Genomic DNA, 18,934 nt, shown 5'->3' with positions numbered 1-18,934 from the left:
GCCTTCTGGATCCCTGGACCAACACCGCAACCCAAAACATCTGCTGGTAAGAGTCTTAGTGTCTGGTTTGCCATGATTTGTGGTGCGCTGTGTGTTTGGCATTTCCCGACCCATACCGCTCTATCCAGCAGTGCAGCCAAGTCCATCCCCACATCTGGGGCTCTGGTGAACACCATTGTAGGGTTGGAGTTGGTGCAGCCCGGGGGTGTTGAGCACATGGCGCCATATTAACCAACTTTGGCTCTGAAACTGCATCTGCTATCCTAACCACAATGCTTAGAACTTGTGACTCTCAGGCTCCATATCTCACCATCCACTACAGCTTGGAACGTGAGACTACCATCATTTTATAGACAATCGTCTTGGCCATCTATACATGATATGCAGATTCTTGTCATGTAACTGCATTGTTACTGTTTTGCTCCTGGTGGTGGAAAAATCTTGTTCTACAAATTCCAACCTGTTGTCACATCCCCTATAGCTCAGAGTGTTATTAGGTGGATTCCCAAATAAAAGGTCACCAATTCAAATCAAGGATCAGCCATCCCAAGAAAAGAAAAACAGCATCATCCAACTCATTGATAGTGGTATCTTGGCCAAGAAAATTACCAAACTGCATCATGTTAGCGCCATGATGGCATGGTGGAAGAATGCGAAACGAAGTCCGTACGTCCATCCATTCAAAAGCCTAGAAGTGGACGTCTAGCAAAACATCGGAGTCACAAGTTGGTTCATCACAAGGTCTATCAATTCTTACGTGACAAACATGGCAGTAGAAGTGGCTTCTATGCTTGGTAATACTGAGATTACAGACATCCCTGTTAGTATCATGCAACACAAGTTACACAATGTCTGGAATGGTTTCCCGAAAACTGGTGATGAAGTCTAGGTTCCAGTTTGCAAAAAGTGGACATTAGAAGAGATAAAGTGATGAGATGACGTTCAATAGAAGAAGAAACAATGGAAACGAGAGATCGAAGGATTGAGAAATTGAAGGAACTGTCATGTTTGGTGGAGGAAGATGGAAGATATGGGGTTGTTTCACAGCTAGGGGCATTGGATACTTGACCAGGACTGATGGCGGTCTTAATGCTGAGCTATATGTCAGTGTCCTACAGGGCGAGTTGCTTTGTACACTCCAGTACTATGGGTATGAAAAGGACGACATAGTGTTCCAGCAGGACTGATACGTCTAGATTAGCAAAGTAATGGTTCAATGAGAATGAAGGAGAAGCCCCATCCCAATCGAAGACTTGTAGGTAGAGTAGAAAAAGCTGTATTCATACCCAAGTGAGTAACCAGTATGCTCTAACATTGGGAGCACTGTAGAAGAGACCTGGGGTCATATTTCGGTCAAGATGTGCTTAAAAATGATCAAGAGCATGCCCAGAAGGATTTAGGCAGAGTTTCAAGCCAAAGGTGGATTTACAAAAAAAAAATGAAAATTTAGATTTTTAGGAGCAAAACAGTAACAATGCCGTTACATGAGAAGAATCCGCAGAACTGATAATATGCTAAATGGATACAAGTCACATTTATGTATGAGATAGAGAAGAGGATTGTTTATAAAGCGATGCGAGTCTCACAGATATGGAGCCTGAAGGTCATTGTTACCCTTTTGCTCTTCAGTGTATATGGAAAACGCCAGCGGTTCCTTAGGAATAATGAATGTGCTGCGATTGACCTGTCCCCGTCTTCGTTTACCCAATTACTTGTCTTGTCCTCCAGACCCATTTTCCACCCTCCATATCTAAGTACTTGCTCACTGATGTTCCTCTTAAGATTGTGGGTCGCCCTCAAATATTCTTTTCTCTTCTTCAGACCTCTAATGTAAGCTTCCAGGGGGTCGACATCTGCCACAGGGGTATTCAACCCCCGCACTCCTCCTCTACTCGAGCATATATATGGTGATCATGGCATGAAGCAATTTTGCTCTCAGATTTTGTTTCCCAATCTGTGCAGTTTTTACCGGTGAGATATTTATACATGTTTATACAGTGAAGACCACAGCGTGCAGTTTTTTTTTTCATCACACTCGAAATTAAATGTCTGAATACACCCTAATACAACCAGCTCTATTCTGTATGTCACCAGCCACTCAGGCTCAATCCAGCAACTCAGAGGATCAACAGGGTTAATACAAGGGAACGTCCATAGAATTGTGATAATACATTTATTGTATCGGTGCAGAAGATCCTATGTTGTGTTACATTTTTGTGAAAGCTAGATTGGACAGTGTATACGGTGCAGCCATTGGGGGGGGGGGAGTTATTACTTGTTCCATTGTCTGGAAGATTAATTCAGGAATTCCAAATCCATCATTTTTTCCTCTAACCAGTCCAACATTTGGAAGAGGTCAGTGGCTCCAATAGCCAATCGCTCCATCGTCTGGAAGCTTTAGTTCAAGAATTCTAACTCTTCCAGCTTATTCTTTAGCCAATCTGACACACGGAACAAATCCATATGGAAGTCCCGAGACAGCGGCGGCACCAGTCCAGGTCTTCTTTTGCTTCCAGCACAGCTGTTGATTGTCCCCCAGCTGATAACTCCGACCTAAAGGGAAAACGACATGTCAGTACAAACAAAAACACCTAAGGCCGGAGTCACACAGGTCTGTTTGTGGAAGGTTTATGATCCAAAGCCAGAAGTGGGTTCAATAGCAATGGATGATGGTCCATATGGCTGAGCGGGGTAACTGTCTGATAGTTATTCCTTATTCTAGATAGGAAACATCTGGAGCACATATATGGCTGCCAACATGAACAGTTTACTATGATGTGCTGCCAAGAGTTGGCCAGGTCTGGTCATAGACAAGGGGCCTTGTACAGTAGGTGTCTTCAGTAGTGGGTAGTTACATCCACCTATAAGACTTGAATATTGCACCTGTTCACATCTTCAAGGAATGAACCCTGTCTTTCTTGCTAATATGTATTACATGTAGATTGGAAATGGTGGGCGCCTCCAACCTGAGATGGTCCCAGTCTTGGCTTCCTCAGGAGAGTTAGGTTTCCCACCATTCCATCTTATTGGAGAACTGTGGAAAATGCCTAAATTGACTGAATGTGAAGACTACTCAGTAAAACCCCATGAACTGCTACAGTATATGGCAGCCACTTACCTGAATGTAGCGTTGCTTGTAGCGCACGATAAGAGGACCTCCGGCGTCACCTGTGATAAGAAGACAAGACGACAAGTATTTCCCAGTTTACAATCACGATCCAGAAGTGAGTGGGTGATATATAATATATACTCCACCTAAACGTCCACCCCACCCTGTCTCCATACCCACAGATCTCCATGGAGGGTCCAGTGGCCACCTAGCCAAATATCTGTAGTAGGGGTCACTCGTATCCCTCTACATTGGTTACATTTGGCTTCTCGTACAGTGAAAGTCGAGTTCAATTGTTTGGTTTGTCAGAATTTGTCATCTCCCCACCTTCACCTGCTCCCTTTTCTGACTAAACTTCACCTTATTGAACATCTTGTCTGTCCATTATTCTGGCCCTCTGATGGACCAGGACAATAGACAGCTCTGCTCAGATGTGAACAGAGCCCAGGGCCTACTGGTTGGTGGTTGTATTGGACATACTCTATGAAAAGTTACCTAAAGTTTGAGGATGACTTACCTTTACAGGTTTGTGGATCCACCTCAGGTTCTGTCCCCCCGGTACAGAAGAAGTTGTCAGTGATCAGATCTCTAATATCTGGAATAGCCTGGAATTTCTCTATCTTTTTGGTATCGTCTAGACAGGGGAGTCTCTGTGGAGGAGAAAGGGATTTTGTGAATGTACAAGGTCTTGGTTGTTCTGACATTGACCCCTTAAACCCATCAGAAAGCAGATATCTTGGGCATTAAGGACACAGCAATTTTGTGTTTTGTTTTATTTCTTTTTTCTTTTTTAACCTTTGACTAGGGTTGAGCCGATCTTGACTTTTCAGGATTGATTTTGAAATCCGATTTCCGATCTTTTTTCATTTGAACCCGATCTCGATCCCAATTCTGATCCCAATGCAAGTCAATGGGATTTTTTTACTAATCGGAGATCGGATTTTAAAAAAAATCCTATTCACTATACAGCATGGAATCTAACAATTGAACGATTTAATTATTAGAATCCACGCTGTGTAGTGATTTTTTTAATCACTAAGTAGCCAGAAGATTTTTTTTTAACCCTCTGACTACTTAGTCCCCCCTGGTGTCCACTTACCTGCAGAGATGGCTGGTCCGGTGCCCGGTGTTCTCGTTCTTCTTTGCCTTGCTGCTCCCTATCTCCCAGGTTAGGAGAGTGTGGGCGGGTACTGGGAGGGGAGACGTCACATCTCCCCGCCCTGTACCCACCTACACTCTCCTAAGTCACAAGCCCCGCCTTCTTCCTAGCTCTTTAAAACTAACCTGGGAGGTGGGGGCAGCAAGGCGAAGAAGAACGAGAACACCGGGCACCGGACCAGCCATCTCTGCAGGTAAGTAGTTACTAGAGATGTTAGCTAGTCTCCCATTAGAATGAATGGACGCAAGGGGTTAAGGCTGTGTGCCGACTGCTTCCATTCATTCTTATGGAACCGCAGCGGAGCCTTCACACTGAGTATACACTCCGCTCAAAATGACATTCTTAGCTTTTCCCACAATGCTTGGCCAGTAGCAAAGCACTGTGGGAAATAATCACTGATCTCGATCCCACCTAAAAAGATCGTGTTCGGAATTTGTGAAATTTTCTCGATCGCCGATCGGAATCCGATCTTTTCCGAACACGATCGCTCAACCCTACCTTTGACTTATGAAAGCCTTATTTTTTTATTTCTCTGTTATTGTAGCCATATGAGGGCTTGTTTTTTTTGTGGGAAAGTGGGTTTATTTTTTAATGGCAGGTAGGGGTTGCATGACATGATAAAAGGGATTGTCTAGGGTTAAGGTTTTTACAGTCTATTCTTAGGATAGGCCATAAATACCTGCTTGGTGGGGGATCAACAACTGGCTAATCTAAACATCAGACAATCCCTAAAGTGCAACTCGCCCCACAAAAAAAACTAAAAAAAAAATCTTGCACAACTCCCGACACAGAAATATAAAAGAAAGTTACAGGAGTCACGATAGGACACCTGCAGGAATTTTTTTTCCATTTTTCAAAGTTTGGGATTTACATTGTACAGAATATTAAATTTTACCATTATGAAGGACAATTTGCGCCTGGTGGGATTTGAACCCAGGACTCCAGCGCTGCAAGGTTGCAGTGCTAACCACTGACCCACCGCGTTGCCCCAAGAAAGGCTATTCTTCTCTTACCTTTAGATGTCTTCTCCACGCCGCTGTTCCTTAGACATCCCGGTTTTCGTCCATATGCCAAGTAGTTTTCTTGCAGCACAGGGGACGCCCCCAGCACCGCCTTCTTCTTGTTCGCTGCCTCTTCTTTCCTGTTCAGCCACAGGAAAATGGCGACAGACATGTGCAGTAGATGATTTTTGAAGAAGACGTGACAGGACAAGGAAGAAGAGAAGGAGGAGGTGAACAAGAAGAAGGCGGCGCTGGATAGTTTTCTCGCAGCACAGGGGACGCCCCCAGTGCTGCGAGAAAACTAATTAGCATATGAACGAAAACCAGGATATCTAAGGAACGGCGGCACGGAGAAGACCTCTAGAGGTAGGGGAAGAATATCGTTTCTTAAGGCTGTTCCGACGTGGGTTTAGCTTAAAATGGGATTATAATGGTAGAATCGCTTTAAGAATGAAATTCTGTTTACCCAACACTGCAACTAGAGGGAGCCCAAGAGTTGGGTGTTATTGAGTCGAGTGTAAGCCTCTGCAGGGAGCTAGTGTGTTTGATTGAAAACCTATGTCTATGCAGGGAATCAGGGCAGATTTTTAGTAAAATTAAGAAGATTTTTAAATTTCAAAAAATCTCAAAAATACTTCACGTGGTCAGTAAAACAAGGCTGCACAGATCCGGGTCCGCCTCTTCAGCCATAATATAGACTAAGATACAGCAGCATGATGTCCATGTACAATAAGCCCAATACACAATGTCATTACTCCTTATTGTCCGTACCTTATTCCCGCGCTTTATGAGCACATTCTTCCCTTCATATTGCCTCTCCCTTTCTTCTGCAACAAACATGGCCCTGACCAGTTCTGAGGAGAGCAGCGTCTTCTCTGCAATATAGAAAATGTTATGGGGTCAAGAATTTCCCATCTCTCAGTGACACTTGGACTGTAGACCTGGTGATCCTGTCTCCGGCCACCAACGACTAAGGATTGATGTGGCCTCCATTGCACATGATAACAATTTTTGTATGGACCATCCCACTTGAGGTCATTCCTGTTTGCAGAATTCTCATGGATTTTAAAGATAGGATTCCAGGATTTTTTTTTGTTATTTATGGCCTATCCCTATGATAGGTCATAAATATCTGGTCAGGGGGAGGCAGGCAGATGGCGCCACCTGGATCACCTGTTTGGGGAGTGGAGCTGCAGTAACAGCGCCCGGCCACTATACAGGACATGGAGCCATCTGCTTCCTGCTCTGTGCACTGTATAGTACATAGACCAGGACTGCTGATCCATGCATGGCCAGTTGTTGGCACCATCCAAGATCAGATCTGAAGGATGGACCAATCTGTGAGACTATGAACAAGGCAAACCCTGGGTGCAATTCTGAAGGTAAAAAGAGCTCCTACTACATGGGGGTCTCAAATAAAGTGGCTATTCAGTGTAGATAGAAGGTTGGTCTTTCCCTCCGTCACTCACCATGGTCGCTGCATGTCACCGCTATCCCTCGTTGCTTTAAAGCCCAGGACGTCCCAGTTGTACATGGAAGGCAGATGGGTCTGCAGGAACAACAAGATGTGTTAGATATGACAGAGGCAACAACATTCAAAGCTCTTCCTGCCTTAGGGACCTTGCAGCTATTTTTGCAATAGAGACAATGGCTTTCTGGCAGCTTATTGACATTGTATCTACAAATTTCTATTATACAACTATTTTGTACAATAATGGTGATCTATTTATTATGAGGAGGAGTTTTGGGACTTCCCCCAATGTCTATTGAAAGTTCTCACCCCAGTGCCCCTATGCTCTCCCTATAAACCATACAAGCCACGGTGAATCATAGAACATCCAAACCCATTGCCTGCATAACAGTCACAACCAGAGTGCCCCATAGCACTACCAGGCCCAGTACCCAAAGGCTAGTCATGGTGGACACAATTTGGCCATCATGTCAACAGCAGTGATGGCCTACGTTGTGGAAGTGCAGCTTTTTTTGTTGCAGATTTTGTTGCGTTTTTTTACTGCAAGAGGATATGGGAGATATATAGGAAGGTCTTATACTTCTTCCTTCTGCTCAAACCACTCCAGGCTTTGGCTCATAAAAACACAACAAAATCTGCAAAAACAAAAAAAGCTTTGTTTTCGCAACGTGGGGCCTCAGCCTAAAAGTTTTATCTCCAATGTTGCCCAGTCACTTATTTTACCTGACTTTTCTGGAAAACTGAATCTTCTCTTGCAGCTCAATGAGAGCCACATCATAATCAAAGGATTTCTCCACCATCTTGTCCCGTTTGCCGAGTGGCTCGTACTTCTCATGTCGGTGGAGGTTCTTCACTCTCAATGACCTGTCTACAATAAAGGTAAGTAGGGTAAGGAGAAACCTTACGTAGTCCTGTGATCGTCACTGCTGTAGGGTTGTTTCCAGAATGCTCGTATCCCTCTTAGAGAACACGTTGAACCAGGTTGTAGTTGGACACAGCGGTCATGTGAATGAATCTGATGGGAGTACTTACCTCCAACCCTGACAGTGATATGATGGAGTTCTTCATCTAGATGGAAGCAGTGAGCGGCAGTCAAGATAAAAGATTTGGCCACAATCGATCCTTTACATCTTTCTTCCGAATACGGGCGCTTTATTTCAAGACACAAATAGAACAAGTATTAAGCGGCGCGGTTGGTAGCAGGTAGAACAATACATAGAACCTACGGCCGACACGTGCACGGTCTTCGACCACTGGAACACCGCGGTGGGAATTTACAGAATTTATTTTGGTTTTGGTAGAATTTTGGCACAAATCACCTTGTTACCGATTTGCACAAGGCCAAACATCTGGGGCTTCCTCATGAATGGGCTTGTCGAATGAAACAATGATCCATTTTCATGGGACAATGTACTGGGATAGGTTAGGGCTTAAAGAAGTTAACTGGGTCTAATCTACACAAAATTGGACAAAATCATTGGGAGGAATTTACTAAGACTGGCATCTCTTCCATGAGTCTTCCCAATCCCAAGAGCTCGGTGGAGGCCACTTACACTGATGGTAATTTTGGCAATCCAGGGATACATTTCTTCCACTCCTTCTTCATCTCTAGATATGTCTTTGGAAAGTCCGCACATCTGAAGAACCTCGACTTCATCTAATAGTAAGTGGTGGTGGCAAGTAAATACATACATGGAAACATGAAGATTAGTGGAGGAGCAGAGGCAAAAATATGGTAGGTGCCCAAATCCAATCACTGGGCCATAACGGCGAGGTTGGCGTGCATAGCTGTGATCCCCATACCCTCTACCCAGGCATTACTATACTTACATGTACCCCTTACAATATCCTTCCAGGACCTCCACACCGCCAGACACAATGACATCATCACCAATATGGAGGGACAGGTGGAAATTCTCTTACCTAACATTTCATCAAAGGCCTCCTTGATGTGATCTACAGATTCCATCTTGAAGACATGCTTCTCAGGATCTTTCTTGGAGGCAAGATCATTGATTTCATTCTCACTTATATCATCTCCCAGGCCAAAGACATAGAAGTCTGTACAGAGGAGAGAAATCATTAAAGGGAGTCAAGTAAGAGCGCAGTGTAGGGAGTTTTAATAGGGGTACGAAGCAATGCAGAGATAATCATCTTTTAACAGATATGTAAATCACTGTGTAAGTGCACTGGGGGCGGAGCTTGATTTGCCTACAACCATGATACAGAAAGAGTCTGAAAATGTGTAGAGCAGCATTGGGGAGAGATTATCAGGGGAGAGCTGGAGCACTTGCATTGCGAGTAAAATACTACCTGTAGAGCAGAGATGTAGATAACGGGGGAGGGGGCAGAGGCGGCGGCGACCACGGGCTCTCTGACACTGGGGGGCCCAAGTTGGGGCCGTTGCAACACAAGTTACATATTAACTGCATCTGCATGACACCGATGCAGCTGAAGTGCATAGTAGAGGAGGAAGCCATCGAGCAGCAGTGGAGGTTCCTCGGGGGATGGGAGGTAGGTGAAGATCATGTTTATTTATAGAGGGTGGGCTAATACATAAAAGAATGGAACGGGGGGCTTTATATATAAGAAAGGACCTTTGGGTATTAGGGGATCTTAATAAAAGGGGGGACCATTTATAAAGAAGGGCAGTGGGGGCAGCATTAAAGGGGTTTTCCGGGAAATAATGAATTTTAATGGTCAGCTTTAAAGGGGTTACCCAGGTAAGATGGGGACAGTGAAAATTAAAAAAAAAAATAAAAATGTATACTTACCTGTGCCGTGAGCTCTGGTGTCTCCCAGTGCAGTCCGGCCCTGCTGCTCCAGTGTTTTATTTTGGCAGAAGTCCCGACCACACTGTGATGTCCCAAGTCCCTTTCTTTAAGATACTGAGGCCTCTGATTGACCTCAGCGGTCACGTGCGGCAGGGACTTCCACCGAGGGAAAACCTGGAGCAACAGGCCCGGACTATGCTGGGGAACACCTAAGTACCGGGGACAGGTGAGTATTTTTTTTTTTACACCTTCTTTGTGGTATATTTTATTCGATAGAAAAATGCTTCTTTCTCTCATTTTTTTTTTCTCTTCCCCTGCACTGATCACTGTATTTACCTCCATCCTCCAGAAGTCTGCACACAGAGATAAGCTCCAGGCTATAGAAGTCTATGGAGAGAGGAGGTCAAGGAAGGAGAGCAGACAGATAAGGAGACGGCCATAACTTGAAAGTGAAGGTTTCCTTACAGGGCTGTGTTATTGAGTGGAATATAACTCTGGTCTGTGGAAAGATTAGACCCCAACTTATCTCTGAACTCTCTGCTGCTTTTCCTCTACCTCCCCTCTCCATAGACTTTACTAGACTAACACTATCTCTGTGTATGGACGAGTACAAGTCTCAGTGCTATCAGATACACAGATCACTGCAGAGAAGAGGGAGATGAACAACAGGAGAAAGAAGCATTTTTCTTTATTAAAATATATTACAAAGTTTACTATTATCTCCTGCGCTGATGATTTATTACCTATAGAAGAGAAAGAAAAGTTTAGTTGCCTTCAAAAATAAAAACCTACAGTGACCTCCATTGATACCATGTATATTCCATACCCAGGTAATCTTCCCGATTGCCATTATTGGTGATTTTTAGGAGTTCTCGGATCCTCTTCACCTCCACAGTCGGGTCTCCACCCATGTTATGTTTCCCTATGGGGTGACAAACAGTCGCTGTAAGTAGGACATGATGGCAATGAATGTGATGGTGAAGACATGAAGTGCGGGGGCGAGGACACAGCACTGGCTGCAGATTGGGGTAACTTGGGTCACCAGAGTAGATGATTCTGAGGGCCCACCCTCCATGTTGTGTCCATTATGTTCCATCTGTAGGATCTAATAGATTATTTATTAAACGTTCCATAAGAAATAGACTTTAGTTGCAAGTGATTGTCTCAAGTCGTCTCCACATGAGGTCATCTTGTGCTGGACCTTTAGGACCTATTGTATTGTCGGAGCCTGGGCTCACCACAGAACCTTCTGATGGGTCAGTCCAACCCTGCCCGGGAATTTGTGGAGGAAGACGGGTCACTGACAAATAGAAGCACGGCCGAGATGATAGAAGGACCAAGCACTGATCACCGGACTACAGCCGGATACTTACCATCTGTCATCAGAAGGATAACATTTCTTGTCTCCAAGAAATTTATGGGGTCTCTCTCTTGTTGCAGAGACAACATATTAAAAACTTCTCTCAGACCACCCCGAGTATTTGTTCCTGATTTATCTTCATGTTCTACAAAGCAAATAAGATGAAGGTCAGAAACACAAGAAGTAATAGAGATGGTCTACAGGCCCTTACAAAGCTGAATGGTTTTAGAACTCAACCATTGAAGTCCTGGAAAAAAGGCCCAACTTGTAAAGGGTTCCTGGCAGTAAGGTGACCACAAAGTGTCCCTATGCTGGTCCTCCGGGTGATCAACTGGAATATGGGGCCAACCTGGAAGTAATGTTTGTGTAATATAGGACCGGTCCTCCAGGGCGAGATCTTCTATGTAAGAAATCCCTACTCGGCAGGAGGTGACAGGCCTGAGTGGCTGGGGTGATATGCTGGTTCTGGTGACACTAACCTATCTATCTGTAGGGCTGGGGTGATATGCTGGGTCTGGTGACAGTAACCTATCTATCTGCAGGACTGGGGTGATATGCTGGTTCTGGTGATAGTAACCTATCTATCTGCAGGGCTGGGGTGATATGCTGGTTCTGGTGACACTAACCTATCTATCTGTAGGGCTGGGGTGATATCCTGGTTCTGGTGACAGTAACCTATCTATCTGCAGGACTGGGGTGATATGCTGGTTCTGGTGACACTAACCTATCTATCTGTAGGGCTGGGGTGATATCCTGGTTCTGGTGACAGTAACCTATCTATCTGCAGGACTGGGGTGATATGCTGGTTCTGGTGACACTAACCTATCTATCTGTAGGGCTGGGGTGATATGCTGGGTCTGGTGACAGTAACCTATCTATCTGCAGGACTGGGGTGATATGCTGGTTCTGGTGATAGTAACCTATCTATCTGCAGGACTGGGGTGATATGCTGGTTCGGGTGACAGTAACCTATCTATCTGCAGAGCTGGGTGATATGCTGGTTCTGGTGACAGTAACCTATCTATCTGCAGGACTGGGGTGATATGCTGGTTCTGGTGATAGTAACCTATCTATCTGCAGGACTGGGGTGATATGCTGGTTCGGGTGACAGTAACCTATCTATCTGCAGAGCTGGGTGATATGCTGGGTCTGGTGACAGTAACCTATCTATCTGCAGAGCTGGGTGATATGCTGGGTCTGGTGACAGTAACCTATCTATCTGCAGGGCTGGGATGATATGCTGGTTCTGGTGACAGTAACCTATCTATCTGCAGGGCTGGGATGATATGCTGGTTCTGGTGACACTAACCTATCTATCTGTAGGGCTGGGGTGATATGCTGGGTCTGGTGACAGTAACCTATCTATCTGCAGGACTGGGGTGATATGCTGGTTCGGGTGACAGTAACCTATCTATCTGCAGAGCTGGGTGATATGCTGGTTCTGGTGACACTAACCTATCTATCTGCAGAGCTGGGTGATATGCTGGGTCTGGTGACAGTAACCTATCTATCTGCAGGGCTGGGATGATATGCTGGTTCTGGTGACAGTAACCTATCTATCTGCAGGGCTGGGGTGATATGCTGGTTCTGGTGACAGTAACCTATCTATCTGCAGTGCTGGGGTGATATGCTGGGTCTGGTGACAGTAACCTATCTATCTGCAGGGCTGGGGTGATATGCTGGGTCTGGTGACAGTAACCTATCTATCTGCAGGGCTGGGGTGATATACTGGTTCTGGTGACAGTAACCTATCTATCTGCAGGGCTGGGGTGATATGCTGGTTCTGGTGACAGTAACCTATCTATCTGCAGGGTTCTGGTGAAACGTTCCCTTTAAGTGACTGACTGATGTTCTGTGACTATATAACCTCACCACTAACAAAGTGACATGAGCGACATTACCTGAATATTGAAAGTCCTTTATCTTTTCAATGACCGCCCCAGCGTCCGTGCTGTCCTCATCCGAGAGCCGCACTATGGGTTTTACAAATGAAGCATAGGAGATGACCCCATAACGAGGGGTGAAGTCGAAACTGGCCATCTGTAAAGATATAGTGATATAGAGGAGCTCTAGGATTATAACTCAGTTTTAGAATTTGCATTGAAAGCAGGATAAGAGGTGATATTTGTATATTTGATATATTTTGTATAGTTTGGGGACTGATTGCTGTTTTTTTATTTACATTGTATATCCCTACTATAGTATATTTATGTTTGTGCAGTATTATATATAGCAGTGTGATTTAGACAACTGTATGGCGGTGTATTATATTACAACTTATGGCACTACTATTCGAGCACCATCTTGGATGCTGATAAATCAGTGCTATATATTTGATATAGGTTTCTATGTTAACCGTATTGGGGGGATTCAGCAGATGGTCTCACACAAGGTCCTACCCGACATGAGACCGTCCCAGCCTAGAGGAGCCTCATCGGACAGAGGCCATGACCCTGTATATGCTCACCGTACCTTTTCTATGAACACTATGCTGGCCTCCTTTGCGGTCTCGAAGTTTCTCTTTCCGACACTTCTAGAGGTATCAATTACAATGATGATGTTCATGAGACCGTCTCTTCTCACTTTTATTCTACGATCGGTCAACCCTGGAGAGAGAAAGAGAGAAAATGTACCGAGACATATCAGTATCTGTATAGCTGACCTAATATGACAGGGGGGGTGAGGCCTCATAACATCCTAATGCGTCCGGCACTAGTGGTCACACATGCTCAGTAGCGTCATCAGACTTGCATCATCTTATACACAGGTAGGGGCGATTTCTCCTACAGACTCTTACGCCTGCACTTCTCAGGAAATCTCATCCCCTCCTGCCGTGACCTTCTGTACAGAGCGGCCATTATACCAATGTAAACCAATGAGTAACTCTCTCTTCTTAGGAACTGATCCTGTTTGTTCTGCTTATTGATCTTATCCTGGATCACTGGAGTTACATTGTGAAATATTCGGCTTGTTTGCATCGTCCTCTCTACCAGCCTTTGTCTACAATATATCAGACAGAATACAGAGAGCGGTATAAGTCCCCGCCATAGGGCTGTAGTGTTGTGTCCATCCCCCCGCTATAACCTGGGTATTCTCCATTGTGGGGTTCATGTCATTGACTCTTCTTACCTTCTACTTTATCTGGATCAGACGCTTCAATGATTTCAGAAATGGAGGCAGAGAAAGTCTGCGCCACCTCCGGAGGAGTATCATACGTATACCAGACTGGGGAGGAAGAAGGGAAAGCGTCACCTATAACATCCAGCAGGGATCTCACTATCACAACTAGATGGGACGTAGGAGATTAGAAAGCTGCGCCTGTTATTTCCTTCCCCAGTTAGATACCCCCTTTAAGAATGGGATCTGATGGCTCTTACATCTGCAGGACGGTTCTGCTCCGGACCAGCGCTTGTTCTTCATACATGTTCTCTCCTTGGAGCCGAACATCCGCAGCCCTCGCTGGCATTCATACGTCACTGTGTCGCCACTCTGGTAGGAAGTCCCTACTTTTGTAGCCCCGATGGGAATCCCTGGGTTTGGACAGTCTCCCACTGTGGGGAGGTCATGTAGGAAAAGCAGAAAAGTTATTGTCTTCAAGTAGAAGAGTAAGAGCCCATTCACACGGAGTAAACACGCGTGTATTTTGGCAAAACACACTTGTAAAAACAAGACTCCCATGACATTTTTTTACACGTGTAAAAAACATGTCAAAATACACGTCAAAATACACGTGTAAAATTTCATTGAAGTCAATGGGAGTCTTATTTTTACACGTGTATTTTCGAAAATACACACGTGTTTACTCCGTGTGAACGGGCCCTTATATTCTCTTGCACAAATTGTGTAAAAAAAAAAAATAGCAAAACAAAACACTGATGTGCAATGAACCTAATTGTGTGCAGGACCTAGAACTGTTGAAGGTCCTGCATAGGTTTAGCTATACGACCATATATGGGCAGGCTCTGTCACTGTGGAAGGACCTACACAGATAAGGTCACATGGCCGTGCAGGTCCTCAAAACAGTGAGCAGAGCTCTGCAGATAATCAGAGTGTGAGTTTAATGTCTGGCGTCTGCTTTCTGCTTTTTTTATGGTCTGATCTTGGTTTCTGTATTTTTATGGGTTTCTGAGGTTTCGTGTTTATTCTGGGGCTTTATATTTATTGAGGGGTCTGTATTTTTAAAGGGATTGGATTTATTTAGGGAATGATTGGTCTGTGGTTCTGTATTCATTCTGAGAGTCTATAAGATACATGAACCACTTCTTAATAGTACATAGAAGGTCGGTGGTGTTTGGGGGCTTTTCCAATGTCATTTCTGGGCATATGCTAAAAATAATCTTTAGGGCAGTCTGACTTTATTCCAGCAGCGCCAAAGTTGCCAGCAAACTGAGTGTTAAAAGGTGTTTTACAGGGTTATAAAAACAGGCCTTTTTCTGGAAATAGCGCCACACTAATCCATGGTTGAGTCTGATATTGCAGCTCAGCTACATTTTGATAAATAGGGCTGAGCTGCCATGTTTTCTGACCCTTTACAGGTTGCATTGTATAAAAGCAGGTCCAGCATTTATTGTAAATTTTATCGTCTCTTACTATATTATTAATGATACACAGTCCAGTCATAGTAATGTGACCAGCGCCTACTTTTGACGTCAGCGTTAAATAACCATTCGCAGTAGGCGCGTGTCCTCAGCCATCTGGTTGCACTCATCATTGTGGAAGGCATGATGGATCAACACCAGTATTCATCTATCCTTGCGGACCATGTTCACCCCTACATGTGAGATGTGTTTCCTCAGGATGATGGCATCTACCAGCAGGACAATGCGACATGTCATAAAGTTCACAGTGTATGTGCGTGGTTCGGGGAGCACCAGGATGAGTTTACCGTATTCCCTTGGCCAGCAACTTCCCTGGACTTGAACCCAATCGAGAATCTGTGGGACCACCTTCATTGGGTTGTTCGCGCCATGGATGCTCAACCACGTAACCTAGCGCAGCTGGCCACGGCACTGGAGTCGGCATGGCTCAACATCCCAGTGACATCATCACAACATCCCCTCTCTTCCTGCACGTCTCGCAGCGGTCCGCTCTGCCATAGGGGGTTATTCTGGATTTGGACAGGTGGTGACATTAATGTGACTGGACTGTGTATATCTATTGTTAGATTACTTTATGATATATTTACCCTTCTATTATCTATAACATTATTATTAATACATATTTGACATTATTCGTACCATTATTATCGTCACATTTCGATTCTTCTCCGCTCCATTTTCCATTTGCCTGACATGTGCGGGTTTCTGGTCCATACATGTGAAATCCTGCCCAGCACTCAAATTGCAGAACGTCCCCCACAAAATATCTTGGTTTCCGGGGGAAGAACTCTCCATCTTCAAACTGGACTGGTCTGGGGCACTGCACAACTGGAGGGGGGATGGGAAGAGGTAAGTCATGAGAATGATGTGGTGAGTATGGGCACCGGTACTAGTGGTGGGCACAAGTTATGGTACAAGTATTGTAACCCAAAGCTTAAGAAGAAGTCAACCTTTCCTGAATCATCTGGGGGGCAAGCCCAATATTGCTCAGTGACACGGTCATATATATTCTACTCTCTATTGGCAGTAGCTGAAAGCTCAGGACCCCATAACACAATCTTTTCCCCCAACCTCTCATGCACCAGTTATAATACTGGCGTCATCTTCTGTGGCAGAGGAGCCTTCGAGCCCCGGCAGGTACCAAGGTCTTAGTGTGACCCCCTATGGCTGTGCCCTGATTACAGTATATATATCTTGGCAGGGCTCAGTGGGTACAGTCACTTACCTCTACATTCAGCCCTCACTTTTTCATTCGTCCATTGCCCATTAGATTGGCACTCCCGTGAGTAGGCCGGGTGCGGGTACTTTCCTTCAGGACAGGTGTACTCCACCCTACTACCAATATGTGTCCCATTGGTCAGACGATATTCACCACCGGTAATGGCTACTTTATCAGGGTCACATCCAGGGGCAGCAACGGACACTAAAACCAAAAAGGGGTAGAGGTAATAAAAAACATGCAAAATCAGCAGAAGCAATGAATTGGAATGGATGGAAACATTGTTTGCCCAATATATACTGTATATATATATATATATATATATATATATATATAATAACACATCGGGAGCCTGAGCTACAGCTTGTATTATACTCCAGCGCTGCATTCACAGTTCTGCACTCTTCATGTTTCATGCCTGTTTGAGCCCTCTTGCTGGGAAGTGTATGCGACACACCAGGGACCGTGCGGTAATAATCTAATGGTATCATAGATAATAAATTGTCAAGGGAGTGTCTGACAACATAGTTGTTGATAATTTCCCCTAGCCCACAGCAGATTTATAATATATCATACAGCTCTGGAGTATAGTATAGACCGGTGTCTATACCCCCAAGTACCCCCTCGAGAAAAAAGTTCCCACTGAATAACCCCAATGGGCAAAATACTTGTTGACAGTTTCCAATAACCCCCAGCAGATTATAGAAATGTCATCTCAATTAATGGAATGCTACAACTAAGCCCGCTCCATCTGTAAGATCCAATACTTCTCCTGGGGTCTCTCCTGTTACTTACATGTTATGTAGCTGAGTAGTATTACAGGTAACATCTTGTGCCCGCTCTGTACCGTTGTCCTCTTGCACCCTCTCCTCCCTGATCTGAGCTGTGCAGAAGGATTTGTTGCTGTCTATGTAGCCAGGTCAGAGGACAAGAGAATTCCTGCGAATAACTAAATAAACAGTTTCTCAATAGGTATTTACAGAGACTTACTGCCAAACCGAGGTTCACTATATGCACAAACATGGGGGAGTTCCTTCTAGTTTATCTTCAAGGTTTGCAGACGAGATATCAGAATATAATGTGGCATTCAATGGGATAGTAACAAGGAAGTCAGGTGCCTCAGTGTCGCAAACCAATAGGGGGCGCTCACTGGAATGTGCAAGCCTGTCTTCCCTGATGTAGTTAGGAAGACAGAATCTCAGTGAAATAACCCAATAAAGGTTTACTCCCTTTAACATCATGCTCGACCTTCCAAGAGGCCTTTGTTTTGCAATGATGCTGGCATTATTACCAGGTATAGTCTCTCAACTGAGGACGGCCGTTTCGATGTTATTGCATCTCGTCAGCTCGATGTAGAGAAGACTATAACCTGGTAGAGGTGAGAGGCTTAGACAGGGTTAAGGGGATATTGTCACTCCTTGGGGAGAGACCACCATATAGGTGTGTGGAGACTTCACCTCTACCAGGTTATAGTCTTCTCTACATCGAGCTGACGAGATGCAACAACATCGAAACGGCCGTCCTCAGTTGAGAGACTATACCTGGTAATAATCCCAGCGTCATTGCAAAAGAAAGGCCTCTTGGAAGGTCGAGCATGATGCTAAAGGGAGCAGCCTTTATTGGGCTATCTAACTGAGATTCTGTCTTCCTAATTACATCAGGGAGACCTTGATATTTTTGTACTTCTGTAAAAAAAAAAAAAAAAGTCATTTGATGGAAATTTTAAAATGTGCAATTCTCTGCTGTTCAGCCAGATAGTCACAGCACCCACATTTAGTAATAAATATTCTTTTTCATATCACTGCTTGGCATTTTTTTTTTAGCCTTCTTTAATTTATTTTGGACATTACCCGTGTAAGCGTTCTCTACCAGACTCCCCAGCCCTCCAAGGACTGAGGCGGGGAAGAGACGGGTACGCACTTTGGTGGTAGTTAATGTTCCCCGGGCACATCTCTCTATGCACCCCTGAGCCTGATGGTGGTTGGAGTGCCCTTGATGGTGAGAGCAGGAGACGGTGTTGTAGGAAACTGTTTACTGATAGAAAACAGGTGAACAAACAGCAAAACTTCATCCATACGATAGAGGAACAATTCTATGACGGTTCTCCCCAGGGGTCAGTAGTGTCTCCTTTGCTAATGGAAGTCGTGCTCTCAGTAGTCCTTGTCTCTCAAAACATCCACGAATGTCTACAATGATCCGTCCGTGGGTGCAGAACAAAACGGGGTCCCTGGCTGACCTGCAGC

The 18,934-nt window shown here is 44.7% G+C and overlaps 1 protein-coding gene across 1 annotated transcript; it reads right to left on the bottom strand.

Moving 5' to 3' along the window:
• Positions 1–2,397: 2,397 nt before the first annotated feature.
• Positions 2,398–17,549, bottom strand: LOC142184734 (complement factor B-like). Its single transcript, XM_075259789.1, has 18 exons — positions 17,487–17,549; positions 16,698–16,895; positions 16,112–16,300; positions 14,252–14,425; positions 14,004–14,099; positions 13,347–13,480; positions 12,776–12,914; positions 10,888–11,019; positions 10,341–10,436; positions 8,664–8,801; positions 8,294–8,397; positions 7,773–7,890; positions 7,464–7,608; positions 6,739–6,818; positions 6,041–6,144; positions 3,627–3,759; positions 3,119–3,168; positions 2,398–2,553 (listed from the first exon to the last, which is right to left on the bottom strand). The coding sequence occupies exons 1-18, from the start codon at positions 17,518–17,520 to the stop codon at positions 2,398–2,400; spliced, it is 2,220 nt and encodes a 739-aa protein (XP_075115890.1). The 5' UTR covers positions 17,521–17,549.
• Between the last annotated feature and the right edge of the window lie 1,385 nt (positions 17,550–18,934).

Source organism: Leptodactylus fuscus, chromosome 11, assembly GCF_031893055.1.
Source record: "Leptodactylus fuscus isolate aLepFus1 chromosome 11, aLepFus1.hap2, whole genome shotgun sequence".
NCBI lineage: Eukaryota > Metazoa > Chordata > Amphibia > Anura > Leptodactylidae > Leptodactylus > Leptodactylus fuscus.
Note: the sequence above shows the minus strand (reverse complement) of the source record. Positions and strands in the feature narration are given on the sequence as shown.